Here is a 25043-nt window from a genome sequence, read left to right as displayed (position 1 = left end):
GTAAATAAGTTATCTTATAAATCAAGCATTCTTCTGGTTAGCTTTGGGTACATGTTAGAATCTTACATCCTTCACTCAGTTTTTTTGGACAGGTAACTGCCATAGCTAATACATTTCCAGAAATGCACTAACACTTCAAAGGGTGTGAATAAACTCTCAGTTTTGATTCTTGAAGGGCACACAGCTGTGTGTACTTCACAACAGGACCTCACAACAGTTCCAGGGAAGAGCAAATTGCCAATGTGTTCTCTTAACTTGGGTAATGGAAAACAATTCAGTTCAAAGCCTGACTCTCCTCCCAGCTGAACACATCTAATGTGCACAGCAACAGAATGGAAACTATGCCCTCCTAAAATTAGTCTGAACAAGTAGCAAGTGATGACTAAATAATTCTGAAGCCTCACTGACAAAGAAATTCAGTCCAGCAGAGTAAGTTCTCAACATATTAACACAAAATGTTATGAAACAAGACTCAGCAGTGCTGGCCTCAGTGGCCACTGAAGGAGGTGCAGCTCCACGGGATCCCAGAGAAATGTACCTGCTCAACTCATCTATTTTCTCTCACTCATTGACATTGTTACTTATTTCAACAAAAAGAGATCTTTATAAATGAAGAAACAGTAACACATTCCATTCTTCCCTGTTTACACCAGTGGGAGTTCTGCACACTTCAGGGATCACACACACCTAATCTTGAGCCTGCAGTTGCTTGGTGGCAGTTGACAGGGAAGTCTGGAAAAATGTGCTAACAACCAAAGATTGCTGCACAACAATCACAACCTAAGGGAAAAAAATCAACAGAAGCCAAAGAAGTGTTTGAGTAAATGGCCAGCTACTGATGTAAGTGCTGGGAACTCTTTCCTACCTTAAAGAAAACAAATGTGCATGAATGTGAAATCTAAAACTATGCAAAACATAGAGGTAGCAGGAAAAAAAAAAAACTATCTTGAGAAATAAAACAGAAAAAGATAATCCCTCAACAAAGTAGAGTTGGGTGTATCTAAAGGATTTTCCTTTATACCAAACAAGAAATACTCATCCAGCAAAAACTGAACAGAGGGAAGAGTCTGGAGTGAAAAAACAGTGGGCTGGAGAGTTTGAAGAGTCTGATTCATTTGTAACCACGTTGTCAGGTGTTTGGCTGCTGAAATAGCAATGAACTTGATTCATCTAACAAAACAAAAGGCCTTTCACACCACTTCTCCCAATTCTTTGAGGCAAACCCACAGGAATCATTCGTAGAGGAATAGAAGTTGGAAATACTTTGTATTCTCAGCTCAAGCAGCTGGATGAAAAGATCTGACTTCAGCAAATGTCCCTGAATTACAGTGAAAGGCCAAGAAGCTGCTTTTGAACATGAAACACTATGCCTTGCTCACATTACTATAACAGAACTTCTGAATATAAAAAAGCATTTAGTAAAAATTTTATTTGAAATGTAGCATGAATCTGTAACCATCAGCATTAAACCATAACAGGTTCACAGAGGATTTGTACAATATACCATGTAAATCTATACATGCTCCCCCCTCCCCTTTTTATTCAGTCATTATCAAACAACAATAGTTAGACAGGAATAGTAAGCATTCACTTCCAAAAAGAAAACTTTGGCATGTATACAACTGGCTAGTTAAAAGTAAACAGTGGTAGATTCAAGTCAGAAAGAGACCCACTCATTTTGTTTCACAGCATTTTTGCTCAGGATGAAGCTCACCAGCACTTTCTAGTTAATACAAAAATGATTATTTTTTCAGTCCTGAACAGCCTGTTACAAGAGAAAACCATGTTAAGAGAGATGTAAAATACTCAACTTGTAATTCTAAAAGGTGTCAGCTTCAAAGTTTAGGGCAAAGGGATTTTGCACATATTGGTTTGGTCATGAACAAAACCTTTAAAGGTTTGTTCATGTTCCTGAACTCTGAGCTATTTCACCACTTGGCACCACTGCAACTTCTCCTTTCAACTAGAAAAAGCAATTTGCTCAGAAGTTTTGTCCACTGCAGGAGTGTCAGAAAAATCTAAAGTTTGCACTGGGCCCATCTTCTGTCTTGAGTTTCTGTCACTGCTCTTGGCCCCTTACATACCTTCCTAGTCATCTAAAAAAGGAGGGAAAAACTATTTGCAAGGCATTTCTTCCTGGCATACAGCAGACAATGCTTCCATTTCAAAAACCAGAAAGCAATGAAAGAACCCCTGAATTATTAATAAGAAAAAAACAAGCCTCCTTTGAGAAGAATTACTGGTGATTCTCCAAGTACTTACAAAAAATACAGTATTTATACAACTCCTCCAGAACTATTATAATTAACATATTTTAATGTAATACTAACAAAATAAATCCAGAGATACAAATGGTTGCACTTCAAAGCAGGAATATCTACCCCAGATGTTGATTTTGCTGCAATTTCATTATTGCTGTGGAATAGAGGGTGGTTAAGTTATATCAACAGGAGCCTCTCTTTCTTATAGACATCAGAGTTTTTAATTTGGAAAATGTTCTCCAGCAAGTCAGAATACATTTAGTGTAATTTTTACAGTTCCTGCTAAATGTTTGTGATCCAAAGTTGACTGAACCATGGTGCAACAGGGCACACATGGCAGAAGAGCAGAGGCAGGAAGGGCAGAACAAGTAGAGGAGCTCAAGGCAGACTCACTACTTCTTATTCCTGGGCTTCAGCTCTTCTGCTGCATTTCGCAGAAAAATGTAGTTTTTCTTCTGTGGATTATAGAATTCATGACCCTAAAGACAAAAATGATCTACATTTACTCTCTTCAAAGAAAAAAAAAATCAGCATTACTTAAAATGTAAGAATATGAATATTCCATCTGTTTGGTTTATTAAGATTTAATCTTAAAGCCTTTAACACCAGCTATTGGACCACACTGGTGGATTAGAAACAGCTTACTTGAGCAAGCAATTACAAGAACTATCAAGTAAAATTTAAGAGAGTCTTATCCATTTCTAAAGCATAAAATATTTTTAATTAAAAAATAATCACATACCTCTAAGTTCTACTTTACAGATGCAGCCTAAGAACTCAATATGATTGCTTTTAAATGTCATTTGAGGCAGAGAAAAAACTAAACCTTTAATGGCCAGTCAGCTTCACTTTATATTTTCTATCTTTTAAATGACCAAAGGTCACATTTTTTCAAAGTGAAGCCAAGTTCTGCAGGTAACTGCAGAGTTTTCTGTTCCCCAGCTGCAGATGCAAATGGCCTGTTTTGCATATCATTTACATACACATTTCCAAATTATTACCCAAGTATCCAAATCAGGGAGAGTAAACACTAATAAAGCTACTCAAGTCCAACATCAAGTTGGAAATTACCAACGCTATGGACAAGACATGGTTGTGGGAAGGAAGGTCAGTACTTAGCACCAACTGGTTTTACTACTTAATACTGGTTTACAGATCTGAAAGGTACCACTGCAGTCTGCCCAAGCATCAGGACTGAAGAATTCATCTGCCCTGGCACCAACAAATATTTTAATGTGGGCAGAGGACTAAATACAATGCAGTGAATTAAAATGTAGCTCTCTGTGGTGTGCCATTAAATCTATGTGATTTCTGCATTCATTTCACTCTAAACCACAAAGTACATTATCCTCCAAGCACCATGAAAATTAGTTACATTTCAAGCTTGCTGCCCTCCCTCCTTAAACTATTAGGAAGTATTGATTTTCCACAGATCATGGTTTGCTGTGGTTCTGCTGCACCTGTATTGTTAAGTGTTAAAGAGAAATACATAAATAAGCACCATCAAAAGCCTCACTAAATGGCAGTGAAAATTTAATACAGAGCATTCAAACCCTGGGATAAGTGTTTGTAATCACAGTCACAGCTTTTTTTCCCTGCACAAGCAGCAGAGATGTGCATTTCACAAGATCTGTGGGAAGCTGTTAGGGTGCCACACTGCCCTGTGACACTGCCCACAGCACAATGTGTGTGAGCAACCATAGCAACCTCTGAATCAGGGAATTTACATTTTGCTCATCCACATTTGCAAACCAGCATCTTTTAGACTTTTGTCCAGCTGAAGCTGAAACACCACAAATTCACAGCTTCAATGTTAAATCTTCATCAGGTGGCCAAAATGGCCATTTTAAGTTCTCTTAGAAAGATTTACCTACTACTTATAACAGCAAAAGCCTCACAAGGAGAAGAGTCTTAGTTATCAACTGAAAATATAACCATGAGTCCAAACCCTTCTTACCTTTGACCAATCATAGCTGGAAGCATAAGCAAATATATTGCCATTGTGGTTGAAACAACAAGCAGATATTGGCTGGTCCAGCTGCTCTGAGGTTTTTAGCTTTGTCCGTGCATCTTTATCCCAAAAGCTGAATCTCCCATCAGACCCCACTGTGGCCAGGGTACCATGGACAGGGTGGAATGCAATCCCATTAACCTGCAGAACACACAGAGCACCATGTAAAACACCACACATAGCAACAGGTGATGGCAACACTCACAGATGTGCTGAAGTCTACAAGATTAAATACACTAAATTTCAACTAGATACAGCTCTTCGTTTTTTAAAAGTTTTTTGGAGGGAAAAAAAACCAAAAACAACCAAAGAAAAACCACCAAAGCAACAAGAAAAACCATCATCTTTTTGGCCCAGTACCTAATAATTCAATGCATAATGCCATTACACAACTATTGCTTCAGTATCTGCAAAATTAACAAGTGTCAACTCTACTTGTTGCCCAGCAGATTCAATGAAAGACTGATCTAATATTGTTTTATGGAAAGTTTAAAAATTTGCCTTTCCTCTTAAATAATGAATATGACAGGTTTTTAAATATGTCAAAGACAGCCTTAGGCAAGATAAAAGGTCAAGAACAAACAATTCAGAGCCAATTTTACAAGGGGAGTGTACAGTGTCTGTATGACACTGCTGGATACTCACAGCATAGATGTCCTGAGGTGCTGATGTGTTTGTTCCATTGGAGCGGTGGCATTTAAAAGTGAAATTATCTTTTGCACTGGAAAGAAAATTTAAAAATTAAAAAAAAAAAAAAAAAAGGCTTTTTAATTTCATCACTGTGAACTGAGCAATAAAGAGAGGATGTTTTATGGAATACTCACGGGTTTGGGGGGTTGATATAATGAATAGCTACTCTGCCTTCAATACTTCCAAGGGCAAATCCAGTCGGTTTGTTCACTTTGTCTTTGAAAATAGCAACACAGCGATGCTGAATTGGAAAAAGATACAAAGTACTTTTAGACAGAGACATCTTTTCCACAAGGACACAATGTCATCAATGCAAGGTAAAGCAAAACCACTAGCAAGGGCAAGAAATCGCTCAAATTCTGTTGAGAATTTGGGTAACAGTATTTCAATTTCTAAATCCTTGTGAAAATCAGCAACAGATCAATGGCAAACCAGGTCACTGCCATGCAAAGATAACTCGGTTTTGAAACTCTGCACGTTTCTACAAAAAATGCCAAGCCCAGAGCGTCAACAATCTGTACAAATACAAATCTTATTATTTACCTGGTGTTTCAGAGGAGAGTCTATTCGTCTAAATTCAGAAGGTTGGTTCTCCAACTGATAAACTATCAAACCCCTTTCTGCAGTGGCCACAGCTGCCATTGGATGAACCTGGAGGTTGTAAAATAGATTGGAAGAGAGAGACTTGTGTTAATTGCATAGCAGAACACCCTGAGGAACTTAAGGGATGAGAGGAAGGGAAATAGGAAGCAGATAAAAAGTTCATTTATTCACATATCTTCAAACACAACAAGTCAGCTTTTCCCTGCCACTGAGAAATCAAACACACCAAAAATCTTCTAATGAACTGATTCTTCCAGTGAGAAGTGCAATGGTGGTTTACAAACTTGCCAAGAACTTAGGGTAGGTCAGTCCTCATGCTGAGTTTTATGATGTTAAAAGGACACCAAGTGTGTTTTGTGTGATGAAAATCCTTGTTTTCCAGGGCCTGATCAAGAGGATCAGATTATGTTCTAGTACTACAATCACACAGACATCAAACACTAACAGTACTCCAGTCCTGTTCTAATGAAGCCCCCAAAATTCATTCCTACTCCCAGTTATCCAGCTGGCACCAGCTGACCACATGTCCTGACTTACCACATCTGCACAGTAGCATCTTTCAGGGAGCTGCAGAGTCATCATAGGTGTTGGTGAACGGGTGTCCCAGAACTGATGGGAACAGAGAAATAAACCAACTTACACTTTAAGCTCAGGATACAATTTAAATTATTACAGGAGAAAGAATATAACTGTTTCATTATTGTCATAGTCAGAACAGTGCAACTGTTTTCACTTTTCACTTCACATGAAGATTTTCACTTCACATAAATATTTTTATACACAAATTACTAGCACACTTTGTGTCCCTTTGTTCAGGGACACATACCTACCTTTAAAGTTTTATCCCAGCTTCCTGTCATCACACAGCTGTAATTTGGTGCTTTAATCCAGTGGATAGTCTTTACAGGAGCATCATGCTGAAGAAAAAACAAACACACATGCAAGAAGCAATCATTAAAGGGACTAACTCTTCTTAAATTATAACTGGTAACTAATTTTAGTCATCATTACATATTCTACAAACAGACATTAACTTCCTATTTGAGAATGTAAATTGCAATTCTGTTATTGTTGCAGTACAAAGCTGGTATTTGTGAATTGAATGACTTTTTAAAATTTTTTTGCCCTTCTAATGCAGCAGGGTGACTTAGTGAGATCACTGCAGCAGTGGGAAGAGCTCTCAAGTAAAACAGAGGAAACAGGTGCACAAGGTTTTTAAATCACTTTGATCACCTGTTCAGGTGCACTTCACTACCTCAAAAATATAAAAATTAGAAAAGTAGCTTTAAAAAAATAGAAAAAGAAAAAAAATACATTTAGTACTTTGGGCTTTACTTACTTGTGCAATCTGAATTGCTTGATTACTGTTGAGATCCCACATTTTGGCAGTTTTATCACACGAAGCAGTAAATACTTTACTGCCATCCTAAAAAATAAGGATAAAACCAAGAGATTAACAGGCTCTATGGGAAAACTGTCAAGTGTTATTCTCTTCTAGTAACAGTGTAACATCAATGTAACATGTGCATGATTGCAGGAAAAAGAAGAAACATAACCCCAAATTTCGTTATAACTATATCATAAAAGAAGAAACAATGCTAGCTTAACCTAGCTTTTAACACACTCCTAACTTTTAAACTCACTTTTAGCTTTCTTACACCCATGCCAGCCCATCCCTCTAGGACACACTCAGCACACATTTACAGCAATTTAAGTCTATGCAATAAGCATGGGCTGCAGCTACAAGTGGCACTCATCTGCCTGCCAACCACACACCAATTTATTGAGATTTTTGGTTAAAAATGTGCATTTGTTTTAAAATAACAACATACATCACTCCAGCAGGCATCTAGTACGGGCCCTGTGTGCATCTGCTGAGCCTTTGGAATTGTCTGTCCATTATCCTGAACTTCCCAGCAGCGAACCTGCAACAGGAGAAGCAAATGCAAATAAACCATATTAACAGGAACTTAAAAAGACTTATCTTGAAGACCCCAGCTTTAGCTCATCCAACAAAAAAGTATGGCTATAAATACCAAAATCCAATTTTTTTCAGAACTAGTGAAACCTTATTTTTTCTGCTTATGTTCTTTTCACCTGTAGAGTCAAAACTCAACCCCGCAATTTCAATTCCACCTCTAGAGTGTCCTGCAGACCTGTAACCCCTCACCACACTGTCCTGGAGAACCCTTAACCCTCAGCTGGGCAGAACACAACACTTAGAAAACATGCCCAAATCCATCTTTCCTCCCTGCCTGAGCCAGCTGGGATCTCATCCTTCAAACCAAAAAAACCTGTTATGATAACTTATCAATAACTTAATCTTTTTGGGTTTGTGCTGTCAAAGTGGATGAGTTATCAACTATGTTAAATTTAGTGCCTTGGTAGCAGACATAAATTTTGCAGTTTTTCAACAAGTTAGGTTGTCAGGTGCCCTGCCCAAACTTTTAAGATTACATTTTGCAGTTTAGGCACTCCATTAATCTGCATGTTTAACTGAGAATACTCACATCATTTGCCCACGATCCTGCAATGAGGAAATTACCCGGCAGCGTTGGTGGACTAAAAGCTAAACAAGATATGCTGTCATCAGGTGGAGATGTTACTTCAATATCCTGCGAAGGACAGGAGACAACAACTTTTGAAAACTGAACTGAGCTCTTACTACTTCTACAGAATGAGTCAGTAGGTCCTGCTGTGACAAACCAGCACGCACAGGAGCACAGGGGCTGACACACGTACCTTCATGGGGTTGTGGTTATCCGCTGTGGTGCTGCCGAACATGCTGGTACCGCCGGTACCAAAGCCCGACGTGGTTCCGAACAGACTCATCCTGGCCCTGCGAACGAGCGAAAGGCTGAGCCCTGCAAGGCCCTCAGGCGTGCCCGGTGTCTCACCGCGGCCAGCACAGCAGCACGCCGGGCTGCCTCCCGGGGATATACAGATACACCAAACAAAATATAGTAAAATAAAAGAAATACATAAAAGCACACTTCTCGTTGCTGTTGGATCGCTCACACCTCCCGGCTGCCCACCCCGCCGCGGGTCCCTCTCAGAGCCAACCCCGCCATGCCCCTCTCTGGCACCCCGGGCAGCCCAGCCCCGAGCCCGGCCGGGGCGCCGTGCCTGCAGCGCACCCCCCGGGGCTCGCTCCCCGCCCACCCCCGCGGCTCCGCGAGGCTCCTCCGGCCGGCGGGGCGGCTCCTCGGGCGCTGCTGCGGGCCGCCCTCACGGGCCGGGGCCGCCCTCACGCACCGTGCGGGGCCCGCTCCGGCCCGGACGCTGCGACGCGGGCGGCGAGCGCGGGACGGGCCGCGCCTCCTGCGCAGGCGCCGCGGGGCGGGGCCGCGGCTGCGCGGTGGCGGGCGGGGCCGGGAGCTGCGGCCGGGCCCGGCGGAGGCTGAGGCCCGTCCTGTTCCCTTCACGAGAGGAAGAATCTCGTTTTCTTTACAAGAGGAAGAGTCGCTTGTTCTTGCTGCAGACGCCGCCAGTTGGGTGTTTTTGGGGGTGTCCCTGGCCTGACCCTCCTGTGGTGCAGCGGCTGCTGGACCAGCCCTGTATTCTCTGGGATTACAGCGCCTGTTGGAACTCTACCGCTGTACTGGAAATTAAAAGGACGTTTCGTTGGAGTTTACAGCTGTAAAAAAACCCAACTAAATAAATCTACTGAAAATAGCGTCAGTAAGATCCATGCTGATGACTGTGGAGATCAATTTTGGAGGAATTTCTGTGCAGTCAGACTCCCTCACATAAAAATTAATGTACACTTTAATCACCACGGTTTTCTGCTTCTCTACTGTTTTACAGCCAACTCAATAAATAAAATGATCAAGGGATTCTGTTATGGTGTGCATTATTAACAGAATTTTTTATTAAATTCTTAATCAGTAACATCTGCTTTCTTATTTGTTCATTGAAGACAAATGTTAATTTGATTCCTGGAAGATTTGAAGCTGTTTGAGATATCTGACTTTTAGGTCTGAATTTACAGTGAACACAAAACCCTACAATGCTGTACCTAAAATAATTTCCAAAAAAAGGCATGTACAAGAAATTCTTGAGTAAATCTTTCACTCCCTTCAAATATAAAGATCTTGGTACAGCATCATGCAGTGCTTTAAGACAGAAGGCAAAACAATTCCTGGATACATTTTTGAACTTCACGTTTTTCTGGCCAGAAATAACATATTTCATTATCTTTTCTATGTGTACTATTGCATTTGGCAGTTTCACAGCAGAAACCACAGAATGAAAGTAGCAATAGTCTGCAAAAATCATAATTACTCTTATAGTTTGAACAAAGAAAAAATTACACTCTAGTACAGAGATAAAGAAACTGAACAAGAAACTGATAGGTATTCCCTTGTTTCTGCATTTTTTTTCCTTAAGTGCAATCAAATCAATTTATAGAAAACATTTCATTTGCAGGGCAGCATTTATAGCCATCCACCAAACTGCAGTTTGTTTGGTAAATAGACTCTGGACAGGTAATCTGATGAGAGAGAAGTTAAAACTTGAATTTCAGCCTTCAGTTTAGATGCTGCCATAATTTCCAGCTAAAAGAGGAAAAAGAAAAAAAGAGAAAAATTAATGTGTGTAGGAAGTTAAGTAAGAAAATTCCATCCACTCATTGTATGTGCATGTAGAGCTGTAAAGTTGTTCAGAGACATCCCAGGCTTTCTCTATCTTGCCTTCTTTTGGGGCTAAAAACCCTTTGGCTGGTTCTGCTAAGAGAATCCTAAGAGCTTGTCAGATATAGGACTTGTCCTGTGGGGAGTAGAAATAGAAAACAGTAAAGTTTATACAAACCTCTTTTTTCCACAGTGGCTGACAAGCAATGTAAGGTCTCTTTTGAATGCTTGCTAACTTATTTTCATCTTGCTTAGTAAATGGAATCAAGGCATCTTTGCAAATGTTTAATCTGCAAAGAAAATAAAATTCTTAAATTTTCTCACACATTTAAAAACATATTTGTCCCTCTTATTTCTTTATATTAAGCCAAAATAACGCCTGAAAAGAGTTAATTAAAATGAATTTTGGTGCAGTAAGTCAGACTGCATTTCCTGTCTGTGAAGCAGAAAGATACTCCTTTTTCTTCTGAGGAAACAACTCACCTCTCGAGATCAGATGGAAGGAGACCAAGCCACTTGACAGAGGGAACAGTGAGATGATGGGCCTCAAAGGACATTGACTAAAAGAAGAAAGGTCAGCTATAACATTCTGTGATCTTTAGTTTAACTTGGGATTTTCCTGTTCCATTTCTCTGCTGGACAGTTCACCCATCTGCTCCTGCCCTCTGCCTTCACCTGTACTTGCCTGCCTTCCACGTTGTGTTTCCATGCCTTGTCTGTAGCCATGCAACATGATAATACTTTCTTGTTCCTCTTCCATGATGTTCCACACTAACACAAGTATCCCTAAGCAAATTCTCATGCCAGAATAAAATCTTTACCAGCATAACACAATTTTGTGGAGAATCTCCCATCTCACCCTTAGGTTCTCCTCCTCACAAGGTCCCTCCAGCCTTCATTCCTCTTCTAAGGCAGAAACAAATCTAAATGTGAATCCTTTTCTATCTGGACTGCCTGAAAACTGCCTGTGCAGCAGAGAAAAGCTGTGAAATATGTTTCAATGAAACACCTGCCATTACTATCCAGTTTCTTTTTGTTGCAGGAAGAAGCTGTTTCTACAGACACACAAGTCCTAAAAATCACTTCATTGTGTTGAAACAAAATGGTAAAGGGCAGCACCCATTCTGGCAAAGGCTATAGCATTTCATGCATTCCAGCTTCCAGGCTGGACTACAAAACAATGTATTTGAAGGGGGAAAAATATACTCACCACAGATCCATATTTGTAGACACACATTATTTCTACACCTGGGTTACAGAATAGCAAAAGTCAAGTGTTTGGCTGCACAATGTTTAAGGAGACTGTTTAAAAAATCAGTTTTATGGCACAACAGTTATGGCATAATGATTAGTGAGTAGTTATAGTTTACATATACTCTTAGATTATGTCAAAACAATTAGAATCTCAGCGTGTCACCTTCAAATAGTTAAATGTTTCACACTCTCTGTGTGCAGTCAATTCAAACCCAAGGATAATCAGCTCTTTTACACATTGTCCAACATCTCTTATTAAAACTGTCTTTCTTTATCCTGTGTAATTCATATCTTTTAGTACTATTTCTTTGAGCTGCTGCTTCTCACTTTGCAGTAATTTCTCTAATTTCAGGTGGAATCAATGTAGAGACATCACCTTCTGATTGTGTCAGATTTCTGAGCTCTCAGAACCTTCCCATAAAAGTGAGAAAGGACATTTGAACAAATTTTGCTTTCCTTTTATGCTTTAGAACCTCTACAGATTTACCATGTGGATCTGCATCCATAAGGGTGAAAACAGGAATTTGAAAAGATTCCCACAGCTTCCTGACCAAAAGTCGTGTATTAAGATCTGGTACGCCTCTTCCCTAAAGAAATAAAAGCAAAGCAGATGGTTTTAAATTAACTGAAACAACATCTGGCTACATATGTGTTTACATTTGCCATTTAAAAGCAAGCAAACAAACAAAATGCTGGCAGAAACATTTCTCCAGCAGCTGTTTTGCAGGGAAAGTTCTATGCTCCTATTTTGGCTTTGTGCAGAGGGAGGGCCAGGCTGGGAGCAGCTGGGCAGGTGTTCTGGATTATGGGAGCTGCAGAAGCATCAGACATTCCTCCATTCAAGGAATTAATTTGTAAGGTCTGGGAGTTAATATATCGATGCTCCCTGGTGTCTGCATAGGCTGGTGTGAGAAGGCAACTTTTTTATCTTAAAAAAAATAGTTATGGCATTAATGGAACTTGCTATGCCTGGCTGCAGCTGGACCATTTGTGGCATAGCACAGTGGAAGTGCTTATCTCTTGGCAGAAAGTTTTTTCCTCATTGTGTGCATATTTCATTTACACATTCCTGTTAATTCCCCTGGCTCCATAGCTCTTTCAGTACAATCCAAAGTCAACCAATTCTGTTTCATTTGGGTTTGCAAAACCTCAGGTCCTGAAGGACAAAAGGTCACTCAACAACTGAGCCTTTCTGAGGCTGAGCAGCAACTTTGCAGCAGCACAGGAAGCTGATAAGCTACCAAGCTCTAAGGAGATGTTTGGAGGAAATAGGTCTTTAAAACATGTATTTCGTATTTCCATGAGGATAATTAAATTTTAAAAATTATTGTTAAATATGTTTCGTATTAATTTTATTATGGCCTTTTGCCCAGATTTGAGCAGCTCTACAATGCTGAAGTATTCCTTAAATTAGGTGTAGCTGGAGGATGTGAAATACAAGGTGCATACCGTGATCATGATACATGGGGACACTTTACTGAAGAAGTCATCATCCAGGAGTCTCTGGAAAGTTGCATCTTTTTCTACAATTAATATAAATTTGGCATGTGAAGTTAAATCTTTTGTGTTAAGGCCAGCTGCATGTAAAATGATCCATCACACCAATCAATTAAAACCAACTGCTCTGAAATACCTGTTCTGGAGCCAAGAGCAGTGACCATGACTCAATTTCAGAGCCAACAAGGAAAGCAAAAATTACCAGAACGTTGTTTGACTTGGAATATTCCTTGTTTTTACTTTCTTTTTCCATCTATGATTAGAGTTCTTGCTCAAAGGATACTTTTAATTCCTTGAACATTAGATGGCACAGTGACTGCCTAAAATAACAAAAACGAGATTAATAATTTTAAATAGAGAAAATGATATATTTTAAAATAACAATATTAGGTAATGAAGGACACAATTTCATCCTTTAACCACCATTCCTCCTCCATATGCAAGATCAGTTCTGACATTTTCACCTCTTTACAAGTGTGTTCAACCACTCATATGCACTGTTGTGCAGTGGTCTAGGAGTCCTCCTGTCATAACAGGATGCTTTGCAAAAGTATTTGTGCCACTGTTGCAGAAAATTGTTCATCCTATGGGCATGATGGAGATAATAACACCCTGATTAATGTTTTATCTGTCTTAGCCAAAAAAAAAAAATCTGCTTGGTGTGAAGATTGCAAATTGAATACAGACTGAAAACATTTAAACATTCCTTTTGTAAGACCATTAAATTCATTCTTTTACTGACCTCTAACCTGATTTTATGAGTATTTTGAAGCAAAAACTTGAAGACATGGTGGTGTTTACTTTACATCCTCAATTAGGATTGGCTGAATCTGGCAAGCATATGGATGAGAAAACAGGAACTGGGGAAAGAACTTGGTCAAAGAGAATGTATATATGGAAGTGTGTGGTCTGTTTTAACTCCTGATTGTAAATCACCCCCATGCCAGGGTAGAACAACTCAGCAAATTAAAATGCAGAGATCAGTAAAAATGCTTACAAAAAACTGTAATGGGAAGCTAAGGTTACCTTTCAATTTTGAAATTACCAACTAAGGCTTACAATGAACACATTTTTTCAGAAAGTTGTGACAGTAGTCAGCAAGTCTGAGTTTTATTTGTGCTTTCATACTCTGCACTGCTGTAGAAAATCTTCAGGACTAGGCCAGAGGAATCTCATGTGCTTAAACCAATTTTGACTTGTTTTCTTTCCCTGCCAGAATTCAATCTGCTGTGACAGAAGTGCTGTATGTTCAGAGTGCCCAGGATCCCTTGCTTCAAGAGCCCTCATTTGACAGAACACTGTAAGATAAAGCCTAAGATATATAATACATACACCTTCCTCTGTGAAGGTCCCATGACAGAAGGTAGTGCTAAAACCATATCCAAATATTTATTCCTGGTGAGTTTAGAGCTAAGCTTCAGAATTACAATACAGTTAAGCAATATTTTCATCTATTTTATTCACCCAGGTTGTAATGCCTCAATTTGCCACAAGCAGAGGTTTGTGTAATAAATGCACACTGTAACCTGAGCTCCAAGGAGTGCAGGATATCTTGTACAGGCAGATGCTATGGACTGTGTTTGTGGTTTATAATACATACTGTGGCACTGCAGGTACAATTCACTTTTGTACCATCTTCCTCCATGTAACTTAAATTACCAGCAACAAAACCTTTAGTCGTGGCCAGCTGGAAAAAATAGTAAGTTGTACAGAGTAAATGGGAAGTTACTATGTTTCACAGATAAAGCAAGAAATCTCTGAAAAGAATTCTGGCTGTGATTCACTGCCATCAGCCTTTTAAACACTAAGCAATGTTTTATTCTCATGGACATAAGGACTTACAATAAAATTTTTTAAATATGGAGGAACCCTTGTAAGACATGAGATACAAGTCAGTTTGACAAGTAGTTACATTTCTGATGTACTTAAGTTTTCATTTAACCCCCAAATTATCAATTCATTTGAGTAAAAACTTGCAAACAGGTGTTTTGCACTCTAAAGGTTAAGCACTGCCCCCACTAGATGATAACAAAAGCCCCTGTGATTTTAGCTGGCAGTTTGTACAAGCCCTCTGGAAGAAGTAAACTATGAATTTTCTGTGAAGAAAAAAACCTTTTGAATGCCACAATAAACCATAACTAGGTTTCATAAGCACCAATGAGACTTTAATTTTAATTATTTAATTCTAACTGCCAACTTTTTGTGATATTTCCCCTTTCAGTTTAATCAGTTCAATAATATTTGGAAACAATGACAAAAATATTGATAAGAAGCCACTTACTACATGCAGACTTCTCCGAGGTATCTTAAGCATGCAAGAAATGTCATTGATGATTTGGTCCACAACACTTTGGCTTCCAAAGAGTAGAGTATCTGAATAATATATATCTCTATCAAGACAAAATATTAAAAATATTTGTAATTACAATACTGAAACAGCTGCAGGCTCATGAAAATTTGTGAAAGAACGTGGTTAACCAGATAAACCTAAAGCATTCCATGTGCAGGAATCCTGCAGGTTTGCATCCTACAGGTTGATTTTCTCAAAAAATATACTCAAAACACAGCTTTATCTGAAATTGCAGAAATTGACTCCATTACCTTTTAGTTGCATAAGTGTTGCTCTGCACCATCTTGTAGATCATTGATAATATTTTGAGTATCAGAGCTGAAAAAAATACATTTTACAAATATTCTATCCATTTTCAGAAATGTGTATACAATAATTTGTCTTTATATAAGACCAAATTTGTGTCCCATAAATAAAAGTTTGAAGTGTACTGTGAAAATGCAGAGAGACTGTGCTATTCAATAGACTCAATAATTTCTAGCATCATGAGAAAAAAAATGAGGGAAATAAGTGAGCAAATATATGCACTAATGTCCAGGCCAAGAAATGAAATGACTGAGTTAGAAAAAGAAATGAGTTTATTGTCTGCATTCCAAGATTCCTTTCTTGGCCAGCTTTTTGAAAAAGGATGATGTTTTTATATTAAGACTTATTCAATATGCCTTTAATTGATATCCATTAAGGGAGGGGAGAAACTGTAAGAATGTTGTATTAATTTCACTGTCACTCACTGTAATTTAATAGAGGAAAAAAGAGAAAAGCTGAAAGGCTGATCACAGTATCAGGTTTTATCAGCTTCAGTTATACACACTTCCAAATTGTAGTGCATAATATTTTAGTTTTTGGATGCTTTATGAACTTGAGAACTAAGGGGGGAAAAAAAGAAAATCCCAAGAACTCTGCTTTGGACTTGTTTTTAACTTACCAAATCTTCTTGCTGATTGAGGGCAGTCACTTCTTATTTGTTTTGTGGTACAACCTGGTATCATCTGTAGACCTACAGAATCTTTATATCTGACATAATGCAAACAAACACAATAAACTGCAAACTCCCTGAGTACAGGTAAATTTTTCCCTGCAAGGTAACTCAGACTCAGAAACCCCTTTCCTATGGTCAAATACAGCAGTGCTATTTTCAGACTCAGCACAGAAAGCATCAGCTTGAGTGGGCTTGGGGTGGCCAAAGGAAAAAGGCAGCAAAGAGTTCTCAAGAAGATGCTTCAAGACTGAATTAAAATATTGAATGCATAAGTTTCCAGACAAAAATAGAGGAAAGAAAATATTTTATATATGTTTAGAACTGTTAATATATCAGCTTCAGTAATCACTTAGTAGGAAAACACAGGAATAAATGAGAAGAAAAAATCTGGATCATTGTTAAAATAAAAATCACCTGACACAAGTGACTTTCTGATGTAGACTATATGAAAAAGTGTTACTGTTTCAGAATACAATAATATTATCTAAATTATGCCCTTAAATTCTTATCAGGATAACTTCATTCTGTTATTAAGTGTTGGAAACAAAAGGGGGGTGTATCCTGCTCTGTACGCAGTTGTTTAACCTCAATGAGCTCCACCATTTCATCCTTCACCATTTCACAGCTGAAGCTGTACATTTCACCAGAAGAATCAGTTCTTTTTTAAGGACACTTCATCATTTTACTTCAAATTAATTTAGTGCCTTATGATCCTATCTTTAAAGCATCCTTTTTCATTTCAGAGTTTCGTATGCACATTAAAAAGTGTTGGTGGTTTAATGGCTATAATTTTATCCCAAACCACGCCACGTTTCCGAATTCGTTGGTCCCAGGTTTTGCTCCGTGCGTCCTTTGGGTGGCAGAGCGCACACGCTGCACAAACCTACAGGGACAGCGCGATGCAGCATCTGCCCGCCAGCTTTAAAGTAACTTTATTGCCTTTGTCTTGCAACATTTTAAAGTTATTTGTGCTTTTCGCTTGCCTGCTCCCAACATTGTAACTGAAAAGAAGGAAAACTGTAATCAAGAGTGCCCTGAATTACTCTCAGGTTGAACCTGGATCACTCCCTTCTTCCCAGGACTGCCTACTCCAGTGAGAGTGCTTTTTGTAACACATATCTGAGATTACATTCTCCACCAGAAATAATGGTTCTGCTCTTTTTGATGTGATTGAAGACTCTTATTTTTAACATACTGTGATCTTAACTCGTTTTAATTTGAACATTTTTCCCCATACGTGTTCAGATGGTAACATTTGTTTTTCTAGCATGGAATGCCATTTCCTCAAAGACTGCCAAAAATTGCAAAACTTTGTAAGAGTATTTTAATTTTACAGACATCTGAGTGAAACATTTTTGTCAAACTATCAAGACACAAACCATTAAATTCCCTGGAACCTACAAGCTTTTCAGTTAACTGATTACCTTCAGGCCCCTCAGGTTTTTTGATTGGCAGAAGTTTATTGTTCTCATTAAATGAGTATTCCACCAGAGTGTTATGCCTGGAGAGTTTGCTGTGCTTCCTCAAGCTTAAATGTTTGTAATGTGTGCACTTACAAGCACCTCTGCAAGCTTATCAATCTGAATATCCTTTAACCCACTGATGTCCAAAGCTCTTACAAGGCCAGAGGCAGATTTGTGTCTTTCTTTATTCTTTTGGATATGTATTGTAGAAATCAGCTAATCTCTCAGGTTTGAGGATTTTCAGTTTAAAATGAACTCCTTGGGAAAATACTGCTGCATAAAGAACTTCTACAAATCACAGAATGTGCTATAAAGGAGGACAGGTTTCTTTTTCTCTGATCCTTTCTAGGTCAGCTGGCAGAAGATCTGAAATATAGTTAATGTACTGAGAACTTGGTTTGCTTTATTTTGCTGGTTATGAACTTAGAACAGCACACAGGTAAGAAACAGAGCAGGGAGAGGTGAGATGCATCTTCTCTGAAAAATAAAAGGATAAGTTTATCACTCTGATTTTAAGAAATGTGATACCATGAGGAAAAGCAGGGAAAAGGAAAGAGGAAGCACTCAAAGGGTTTGAAGGATAGAATTGCTAGTGATTTCTTCCAGCCCAAGCCAGGTTTTTTCACTCTAACACAACCTATCATTTCTGGTTTCTACTGCTTCCAGAAAAGGACTGTTTATAGGACCTCCCTTTCCAACCCCTATTACAGTTTTACATTTCCCTTTGTGCTGTGGTCTGCTATTACTCAATACGTGATGTCTGTTCAGAGTGGTTACTAAGCATTTCTTTTTATTTGTCCATTACTTTTTAGAATTATTTCTTCATTCTAATGCTTATAGAATGATTATGTTTGATTAACTTTTCTGGAAGTTAAATAATCAAATTCATATTCATGGCATTTATATTAATAGAAGGCAGGATTTAAATATTTACTACTTACTCTATGTTCCTCCAGTCTGCTCTGTTAGCCACTGTGAGAACAGGTGCTTTATTTTGGGCCAGGCTTTGAAGTACACCTTGGATAACATTTTCTATTGCTTCAAGAACCTCAGAACTGAAACAAAGAGAATTAATGACACAGACCATATGATAAAATCTAGTTCTACTTTAAGTTTTATCAACTATCCCCATTTTTACAAAATCATGTGAGACAAAACTGCTTACAGCGTACTTTTGTTTCAGAAAAGTGGAGTAACACTTTCATTTTTAATTCTGTTTTGCTCAGTTTCCCTGAAACATCTACCTTTCCATTGCAATTGCATGACTAGAGGACACAATTTAAAGCATATTTCTATTCAATCCTGTAGCCATCAAATTTTACACCAGCTGAACTTCTAGACCAACTGGCTGGTTTGTGACTAATGATTAATGTTTTACTATAAATGAGGTAATATTGGCTTTGGCCATGATTTTGGCAAAGTTGTTTGTAAATGCTATAAATTTAAAAAGTGTTCATGAGTACAAATACTTCCTGTTGTAGCATTGCACATTAACCTTTTGATCTGCTGCCCTCAACAAACTGTTAAGGATTTTAATTACATGAAGGCTCAGTCTCAACAGACACACCATGGAAAGAATCAAATCTGTATCTTTCACCTTTTCAAAGTAGCCTTGCAGCAGATCCCTTACAGCAAGACTCCAGGCTGGTTTGAGTGTTATGACAGATGCTTTTTATTTTCATAAGCAATCTGACTCCAACATTTCAGCTGTCCTTAAAATTACAAGTGTACTCTGCACTATCCTAAGTCTAGGTAGGAATTAAAGAATTCATGGAACTTATTTTAGCTCAAAGTTTTATCAGCAAAAGTCCAATTCTGTCATTAAGTAATACACAGAGAAAAGATGAGTCAATACCAATGCATGCCACAAAAAATATGAATTATCTCAAATCAGCAAGAATTATTTTAAAAATTAAGCAGATTGTCCTTAAACAATAATGAGTTGTCATTAAAGCTCCCTTCTATCAGCTGAACATGTCTCTTCCATTTTATAGCTCAGCTTCCACACACTCTCTGCTTTTTTTTGAAACTAGATTATATTTTTTAGAACAATTTAAAGTTCCAGCAGAAAAAAAACAAACCAGTGTTTAAGACAATAAAAATCTGTGTGCCCAGATGGATGGAAGAACAGATAAGTAGGAACTCTAAATTATGTCATTACTTTGATACTCATAAATATTTTGCTTATTCATTTGATCCTGCCCACTTTAATGATCTTAATATTCCAGCTGTACTTCAAAGCTTGCTGCAGAATTTGCAAATCCATGTTTCTGTTCCAGTCCCAATCTCCCCACTTGTTAGCCAACAGAAACTGGAAATGTAATATGTAAAATGCAAAATAGAAGGAAAAGGACAGGAAGTCTCTGTGTACCCCGTGCTGATATTCTGTCTCTTTTTGCAGAGATTATCTGAATTTTAACAAGGAAACATATGACACTGGCCAAGCATGCCTACTTAAAATTCACTGTGGTTTAGTTAATAGTGACATCTGGGCAGAGAAAGGGAAGGTGCTGCACAGCTCACAGGGTTTGCCTGATCATCTCTAACAGGTTGCAACAGAGTGGAGACTTGTTTCTATATAGGAGAACAGATCTTCAACATAAATAGCATAAAATATTCATGTTATAGCACCTTTAGCAAGCTAGCAAGATACACAAAAGAAACAGTTACAAATAAAAATCTGCAATGTAACAAACCAGCACACTACGAAACTTAGAACTGTGTATCACTAAAATTGTGAGCCAGAGACAAAGAAATCTCCAAATAATAATGCTAATAATATCCTTTTCTTTTTAGAATTCCTTCATGATGCTCCCAGACTGTTCTAGATGCTGAGGCTGATATACTATTTGCAAAAAGACTCTTTAAAAATCGATGAGGCTTTTTTTGTTGGTGTAATTCAGTATCCTCATTTTGTCACAGTTTTCTGTATTTTTGGAGAGGTCTGATGGAATAAAGATGGTGTTTGCAATTCAAGACCCCATTTGTTTTTGTATTGGATTATGTTTTTGCTTTAGCATGGGCCTGTTTGGTGCAATAGTGTCCTACCTACTCAAGCACTACCACAGAAAAAGAGTAGAGGTGTTATTTTTTACATTTTTTACCTGGGGACATGGCTCTCCTGACCAGACACACTTGTTTTCCTGAAGCTGGCCTTGTTCCCAGCTGGAGTTTCAGCTGAACATGGATTGTGCTCCTCCATTAAGGCTGGTGCAGGTCAGTCCAGTTCTCTTGATAAAGAAGAAGCCCTGTTCAAAAGAGACAAAATGAAGTTCTCACAAAAATTGGAAATGGCTCTTCTGCTTGCTGGATGTAAAACTCATGACCTGAGCTCAAATCACGGGGTCACAGAAAAAAGGCAGAAATTTGCTGTAGAAACCAAAGACAAGGTTTTCCTAGACTTCCTGAGTGAACATCTAAGTCTTCTCCCTCCCTTTATAATGAGCAGCAGCTGGCACACCCATCCCGACCACCTGAGGGCTCTTTCCACCCACCCTGTCAGACTGAGGCCTTTTTCCCGACCAGCTTAGAGCTTCTCCTACCCTTCCAACCAACCAAGGGCTTTTCCTGCTCCTCATGACCAGCCAAGGGATTCTCCAACACTTCTTAATTAACCAAGGACTTTTCCTGCCATTCTGGAATGACTGAGGGCTTTTTATGACATTTCTGTCCAGCTGAGGCTTTTCCTATCCCGACTGCCCAACTGAGAGATTTTTTCCACATTTCTTTACTGACCAAAGGCTTTTACCACCCTTCCAGACCAACCAAGGGCTTTTCCTGCTGTTCCTGAACAACCGAGGGATTCTCCCACTCTCCTCAATGAACCAAGAACTTCTCCTGCCTTTCCAGAATGACTGAGGGCTTTTTCCGGCCTTTCTGACTGACTGAGGGCTTTTCCCACCCCTCCTGATCAGCTGAGGCTTTTCCTATCTCGACTGACCAACTTAATTGACAAAAGGCTTTTCCCATCCTTCCTGACTGACCAAGAGCTTTTCCTGCTTTTCCTGACCTACCAAATGATTCTCCAACATTTCTTAATTAACCAAGGACTTCTCCAGCCATTCCAGAATGACTGAGGTCTTTTCCTGGCCTTTCTGTTGGAGTGACAGTTTTTCCCATCTCTCTTGACCAGCTGAGGGCTTTTCCTATCCCAACTGCCCAACTGAGAGATTTTTCCATTCTTCTTAACTGACCAAAGGCTTTTCCCAGCCTTCCAGACCAACCAAGAGCTTTTCCTAACTAACCAAAGGATTCTCCCACTCTACTTAATTAACCAAGAACTTCTGCTGTTCTAGAATGACTGAGGGCTTTTCCCACCCCTCATGACCAGCTGAGGGCTTTTCCTATCCCGACTGCCTAACTGAGAGATTTTTCCACTTTTCCTAATTGACTAAAGGCTTTTCCCACCCTTCCTGACTTTCCAAGGGCTTTTCCCACCTGTCCTGGCCGGCCTGTGGCTGCTCCTGTGTCTCTCGGTGCCTGAGGGATTTTCCCGCCTTTTCCTGAGGGACGGCGCGTGGCCCCGCCCACGCTGAGGCGCCATGGCCGCGCCTCACGCTGCCCCTCAGGCCTGTCCCTGGAGCTGGTGTGTGACCACAAACCCACAGCACCCAGCTTTCTGCAATAACCCAGCCTGGCTGCCTAGGCCAAACATCCCTTCCTCATCCAGCCATTTTCCTCTCCCGTAATCTCAAATATCTGTTCCAGCCATTTTCCTCTCCCATAATCTCAAATACCTGCTCCTGGCTCAGTTCAGACCTCCTGTCTGTCCCCGAAGCTGAGGGAGATGGAGCCCCAGTGCAGCTCCGCTGTTGGAAAATCCACCTCCTTCCCCAAATTGGAACTCAGCTTCTACTGAGATTAAAGATTTAGTGCTGCTTTTTATCGTTTGCCTTCAGCATTCCGAAGGTTTACGACAGTCTTGCGATGCGTTGTCAAATCTTTCTCAATATGTTGTTAAAGTCTTGTATTCTGAACAAACAATAAACCCCAGTTCTAAGAGTCATGAATCACTGGCTTCCAGAGAAGCTGAAATTTAAGAAAAGAATGCTGAGTTTTGTAAGGGATTGTTGTTATTTATGTGGCCAGAGGCAGCGCTGCACAATGGGTGACACAGCCAGACACTGAGGTGAATTTGGGAACAAACCCCGCACATTTGGAGTATTTTGGTGCATTTCATCTTTGGACATTCGGCTTTTCCTACAAAAGAAGTCCAATCTTTCACTTCAGGATGTTTAAATTCATGGTGATTGCAAAGAGAAAGTGCAGCACTCCTGGGAATCCTGGTCCCCCTGGCACTCTGTGATTCTGTGTGCACAGATCAGGGCTCCAACCCCATCAGCTCCAAACATTACAAACTTAAACTGCTCTTTGCAGTTATCATATGCCAAGGTGTATTTTCAACTCATAACCATGTCATCATAATTGATTCCTCATTAGAGGTCTCTCTGAGAGTGTTAGAAGTTACTTAGGAGATAAATATCTTAAGGCTTGTCCTTTCTAGGGAAAAATTTTCAAAGCTCCCTGTTGATAACATCATGTTTAGTGCACAGCAGTCAGCAGTGTTGGAAGCTGTGCTCAATCCAGCTCACAGCCAGCAGCATTTCAAACATGGTGATGCTTAGACTTGTTAGAAGTTAGATAATGTAGCTTTTAAAATGTTGCTCCATTAGCTACTGCTACTGAACCTTTCTTCTTTGGTACTTGTATGAGTGAGCAATCCAAATCCAGCCTGGGTAGGAAATTAAAAAATGAATGCGTTGATTTATTCAAGGAAAACCTCAGGCTATGAGGATGTGAGTACAAGGTGCTTCAATTTACTGAGGGAGGCCAAAGAAAGCGGAATTAATAAATTGAAATTTTCAGATCTTTCATCTTAAGTCTTTGGCCTTTAGGTATCTTGAGATCACTCTGGAAATATTTATGCAAAATCTCTGTAGCTCTTTCCAACAACTCAACATCAAAATCAACAGATTTTTGTTTGATATGGAACTGCCAAAATTATACCATGCCCCCAGCAACAGGTTGCAAACAAAAACTAAATACACCAACTTATGAGAAGCCAATTTAATGACTTACTTCTTCACAGCATTAAACAGCAATCATAAAAACCCCAACTAAAATACTTAGTATTTATATCTGAGTTAACAAAACCAAGTAACAATAACATTTTTATGCTTCCAACTTAATACTACACACATATATGTAAATATAAATATATCTAACCAGATAAATTGGTATCCAGAATATGATAACTAAATGAACTACAATCAATAAATGGACTAGCAGATCATTTTCCTAGAATCCTCTTTATTTATTTATTTAGTTTCCCTCTTTAAAATCTTCTTGTCAAAAACCCCACCAAAATTATATTCCAAATATGGACTGTACATGTCTAAAAATTATAGAAATATGTACATTTATAGATAAATGTGTATAAATATATACTCACGCATGTGTTTATATACATTTATATGTATAAGGAAAATTGCTAGGAAATGTTTAATTGTTAAGATGGGAAGAAAGTAATGAAGGCAGCAGTGGAGGGATGCAGTTTTTTCATCCTGCCTCTACCAAGCCGTGCAGTAGATGGCACCACAGGTGCCAGAGAAAGTGTTACCACTCCAAAACTGTTAAATTTAACACCATGATGGAACAGGAGCAACATCTATCACCTGCCAATTACATGAAAAGTTACTGATATATTTCTAACTAGCAAAGGCCAGAGAAATAGGGGATGAAATGTCATTCACTGCTAACAGCTCACAACTTCAAATGGCATATCTCCTTCCAAATAACTTTGGTGGTTAAAAAGAACAACCCAAAATCATGCATGTGTGCAGTCAACCGGGCTCCAGAGTGAGAAACACCTGCAAAATATTTATTCTGTGGTGAGTCAAGTCACTGTAAGAGGAAGTGGGGGTTTGTTACCATCTCTTCTTTTGGTATTTTATCTTTCTGCCAGAAATAAACTCTACAGATCATTCTTAAAAGGAAAAGTACCTTTCATCTAACCTCCAACAATTTTGAGCCCCACATTTTCTAAGGCTTTTAGAGACAGTAAAGTATGTTTGGTGACAAGGAAAAATAGATATTTGAGACAAAGAAACACAAGGTAAATTAAATAAAAGATTACTTTTTAACAATTTAGGCTAAATTCCATGTGCACCCATAGTAATTAAGGTACAAACAGACAGCACTATATGACTGAACATTTGAACACATAATTTTAAATGCTGAGAAGTTTGAGCTTGCCCTGTACTATCTTAGTCACTCTCTCCTGAGCTGGTCTCACACTAAGATAG

General features: G+C 39.0%; 2 protein-coding genes across 3 annotated transcripts; both read right to left on the bottom strand.

Moving 5' to 3' along the window:
* Positions 1-1404: 1404 nt before the first annotated feature.
* Positions 1405-8900, bottom strand: RAE1 (ribonucleic acid export 1). Of its 2 annotated transcripts, none has more exons than XM_056507483.1 (12): positions 8821-8900; positions 8308-8404; positions 8076-8180; positions 7398-7490; positions 6905-6991; positions 6396-6482; positions 6103-6174; positions 5506-5613; positions 5097-5203; positions 4918-4993; positions 4219-4413; positions 1405-2740 (listed from the first exon to the last, which is right to left on the bottom strand). In XM_056507483.1, exons 2-12 carry the CDS (start codon positions 8395-8397, stop codon positions 2654-2656), a joined length of 1107 nt encoding a protein of 368 aa, XP_056363458.1. In that variant the 5' UTR covers positions 8398-8404; positions 8821-8900; the 3' UTR covers positions 1405-2653. The 2 variants fall into 2 exon arrangements, with proteins under 2 accessions (XP_056363458.1, XP_056363457.1); XM_056507482.1 differs by lacking the exon at positions 8821-8900 and adding an exon at positions 8728-8814.
* Positions 8901-9415: 515 nt separating this feature from the next.
* SPO11 (SPO11 initiator of meiotic double strand breaks) lies at positions 9416-22202 on the bottom strand. The gene is made up of 14 exons (XM_056507481.1): positions 22177-22202; positions 20844-20987; positions 18681-18794; positions 16223-16311; positions 15549-15615; positions 15229-15337; positions 14548-14634; positions 13231-13267; positions 12900-13009; positions 11938-12037; positions 11407-11444; positions 10680-10756; positions 10375-10486; positions 9416-10121 (listed from the first exon to the last, which is right to left on the bottom strand). The coding sequence occupies exons 2-14, from the start codon at positions 20939-20941 to the stop codon at positions 10002-10004; spliced, it is 1158 nt and encodes a 385-aa protein (XP_056363456.1). The 5' UTR covers positions 20942-20987; positions 22177-22202; the 3' UTR covers positions 9416-10001.
* Between the last annotated feature and the right edge of the window lie 2841 nt (positions 22203-25043).

The sequence above is a fragment of the Oenanthe melanoleuca genome, chromosome 20, assembly GCF_029582105.1.
Source record: "Oenanthe melanoleuca isolate GR-GAL-2019-014 chromosome 20, OMel1.0, whole genome shotgun sequence".
In the NCBI taxonomy this organism is placed as follows: domain Eukaryota; kingdom Metazoa; phylum Chordata; class Aves; order Passeriformes; family Muscicapidae; genus Oenanthe; species Oenanthe melanoleuca.
Note: the sequence above shows the minus strand (reverse complement) of the source record. Positions and strands in the feature narration are given on the sequence as shown.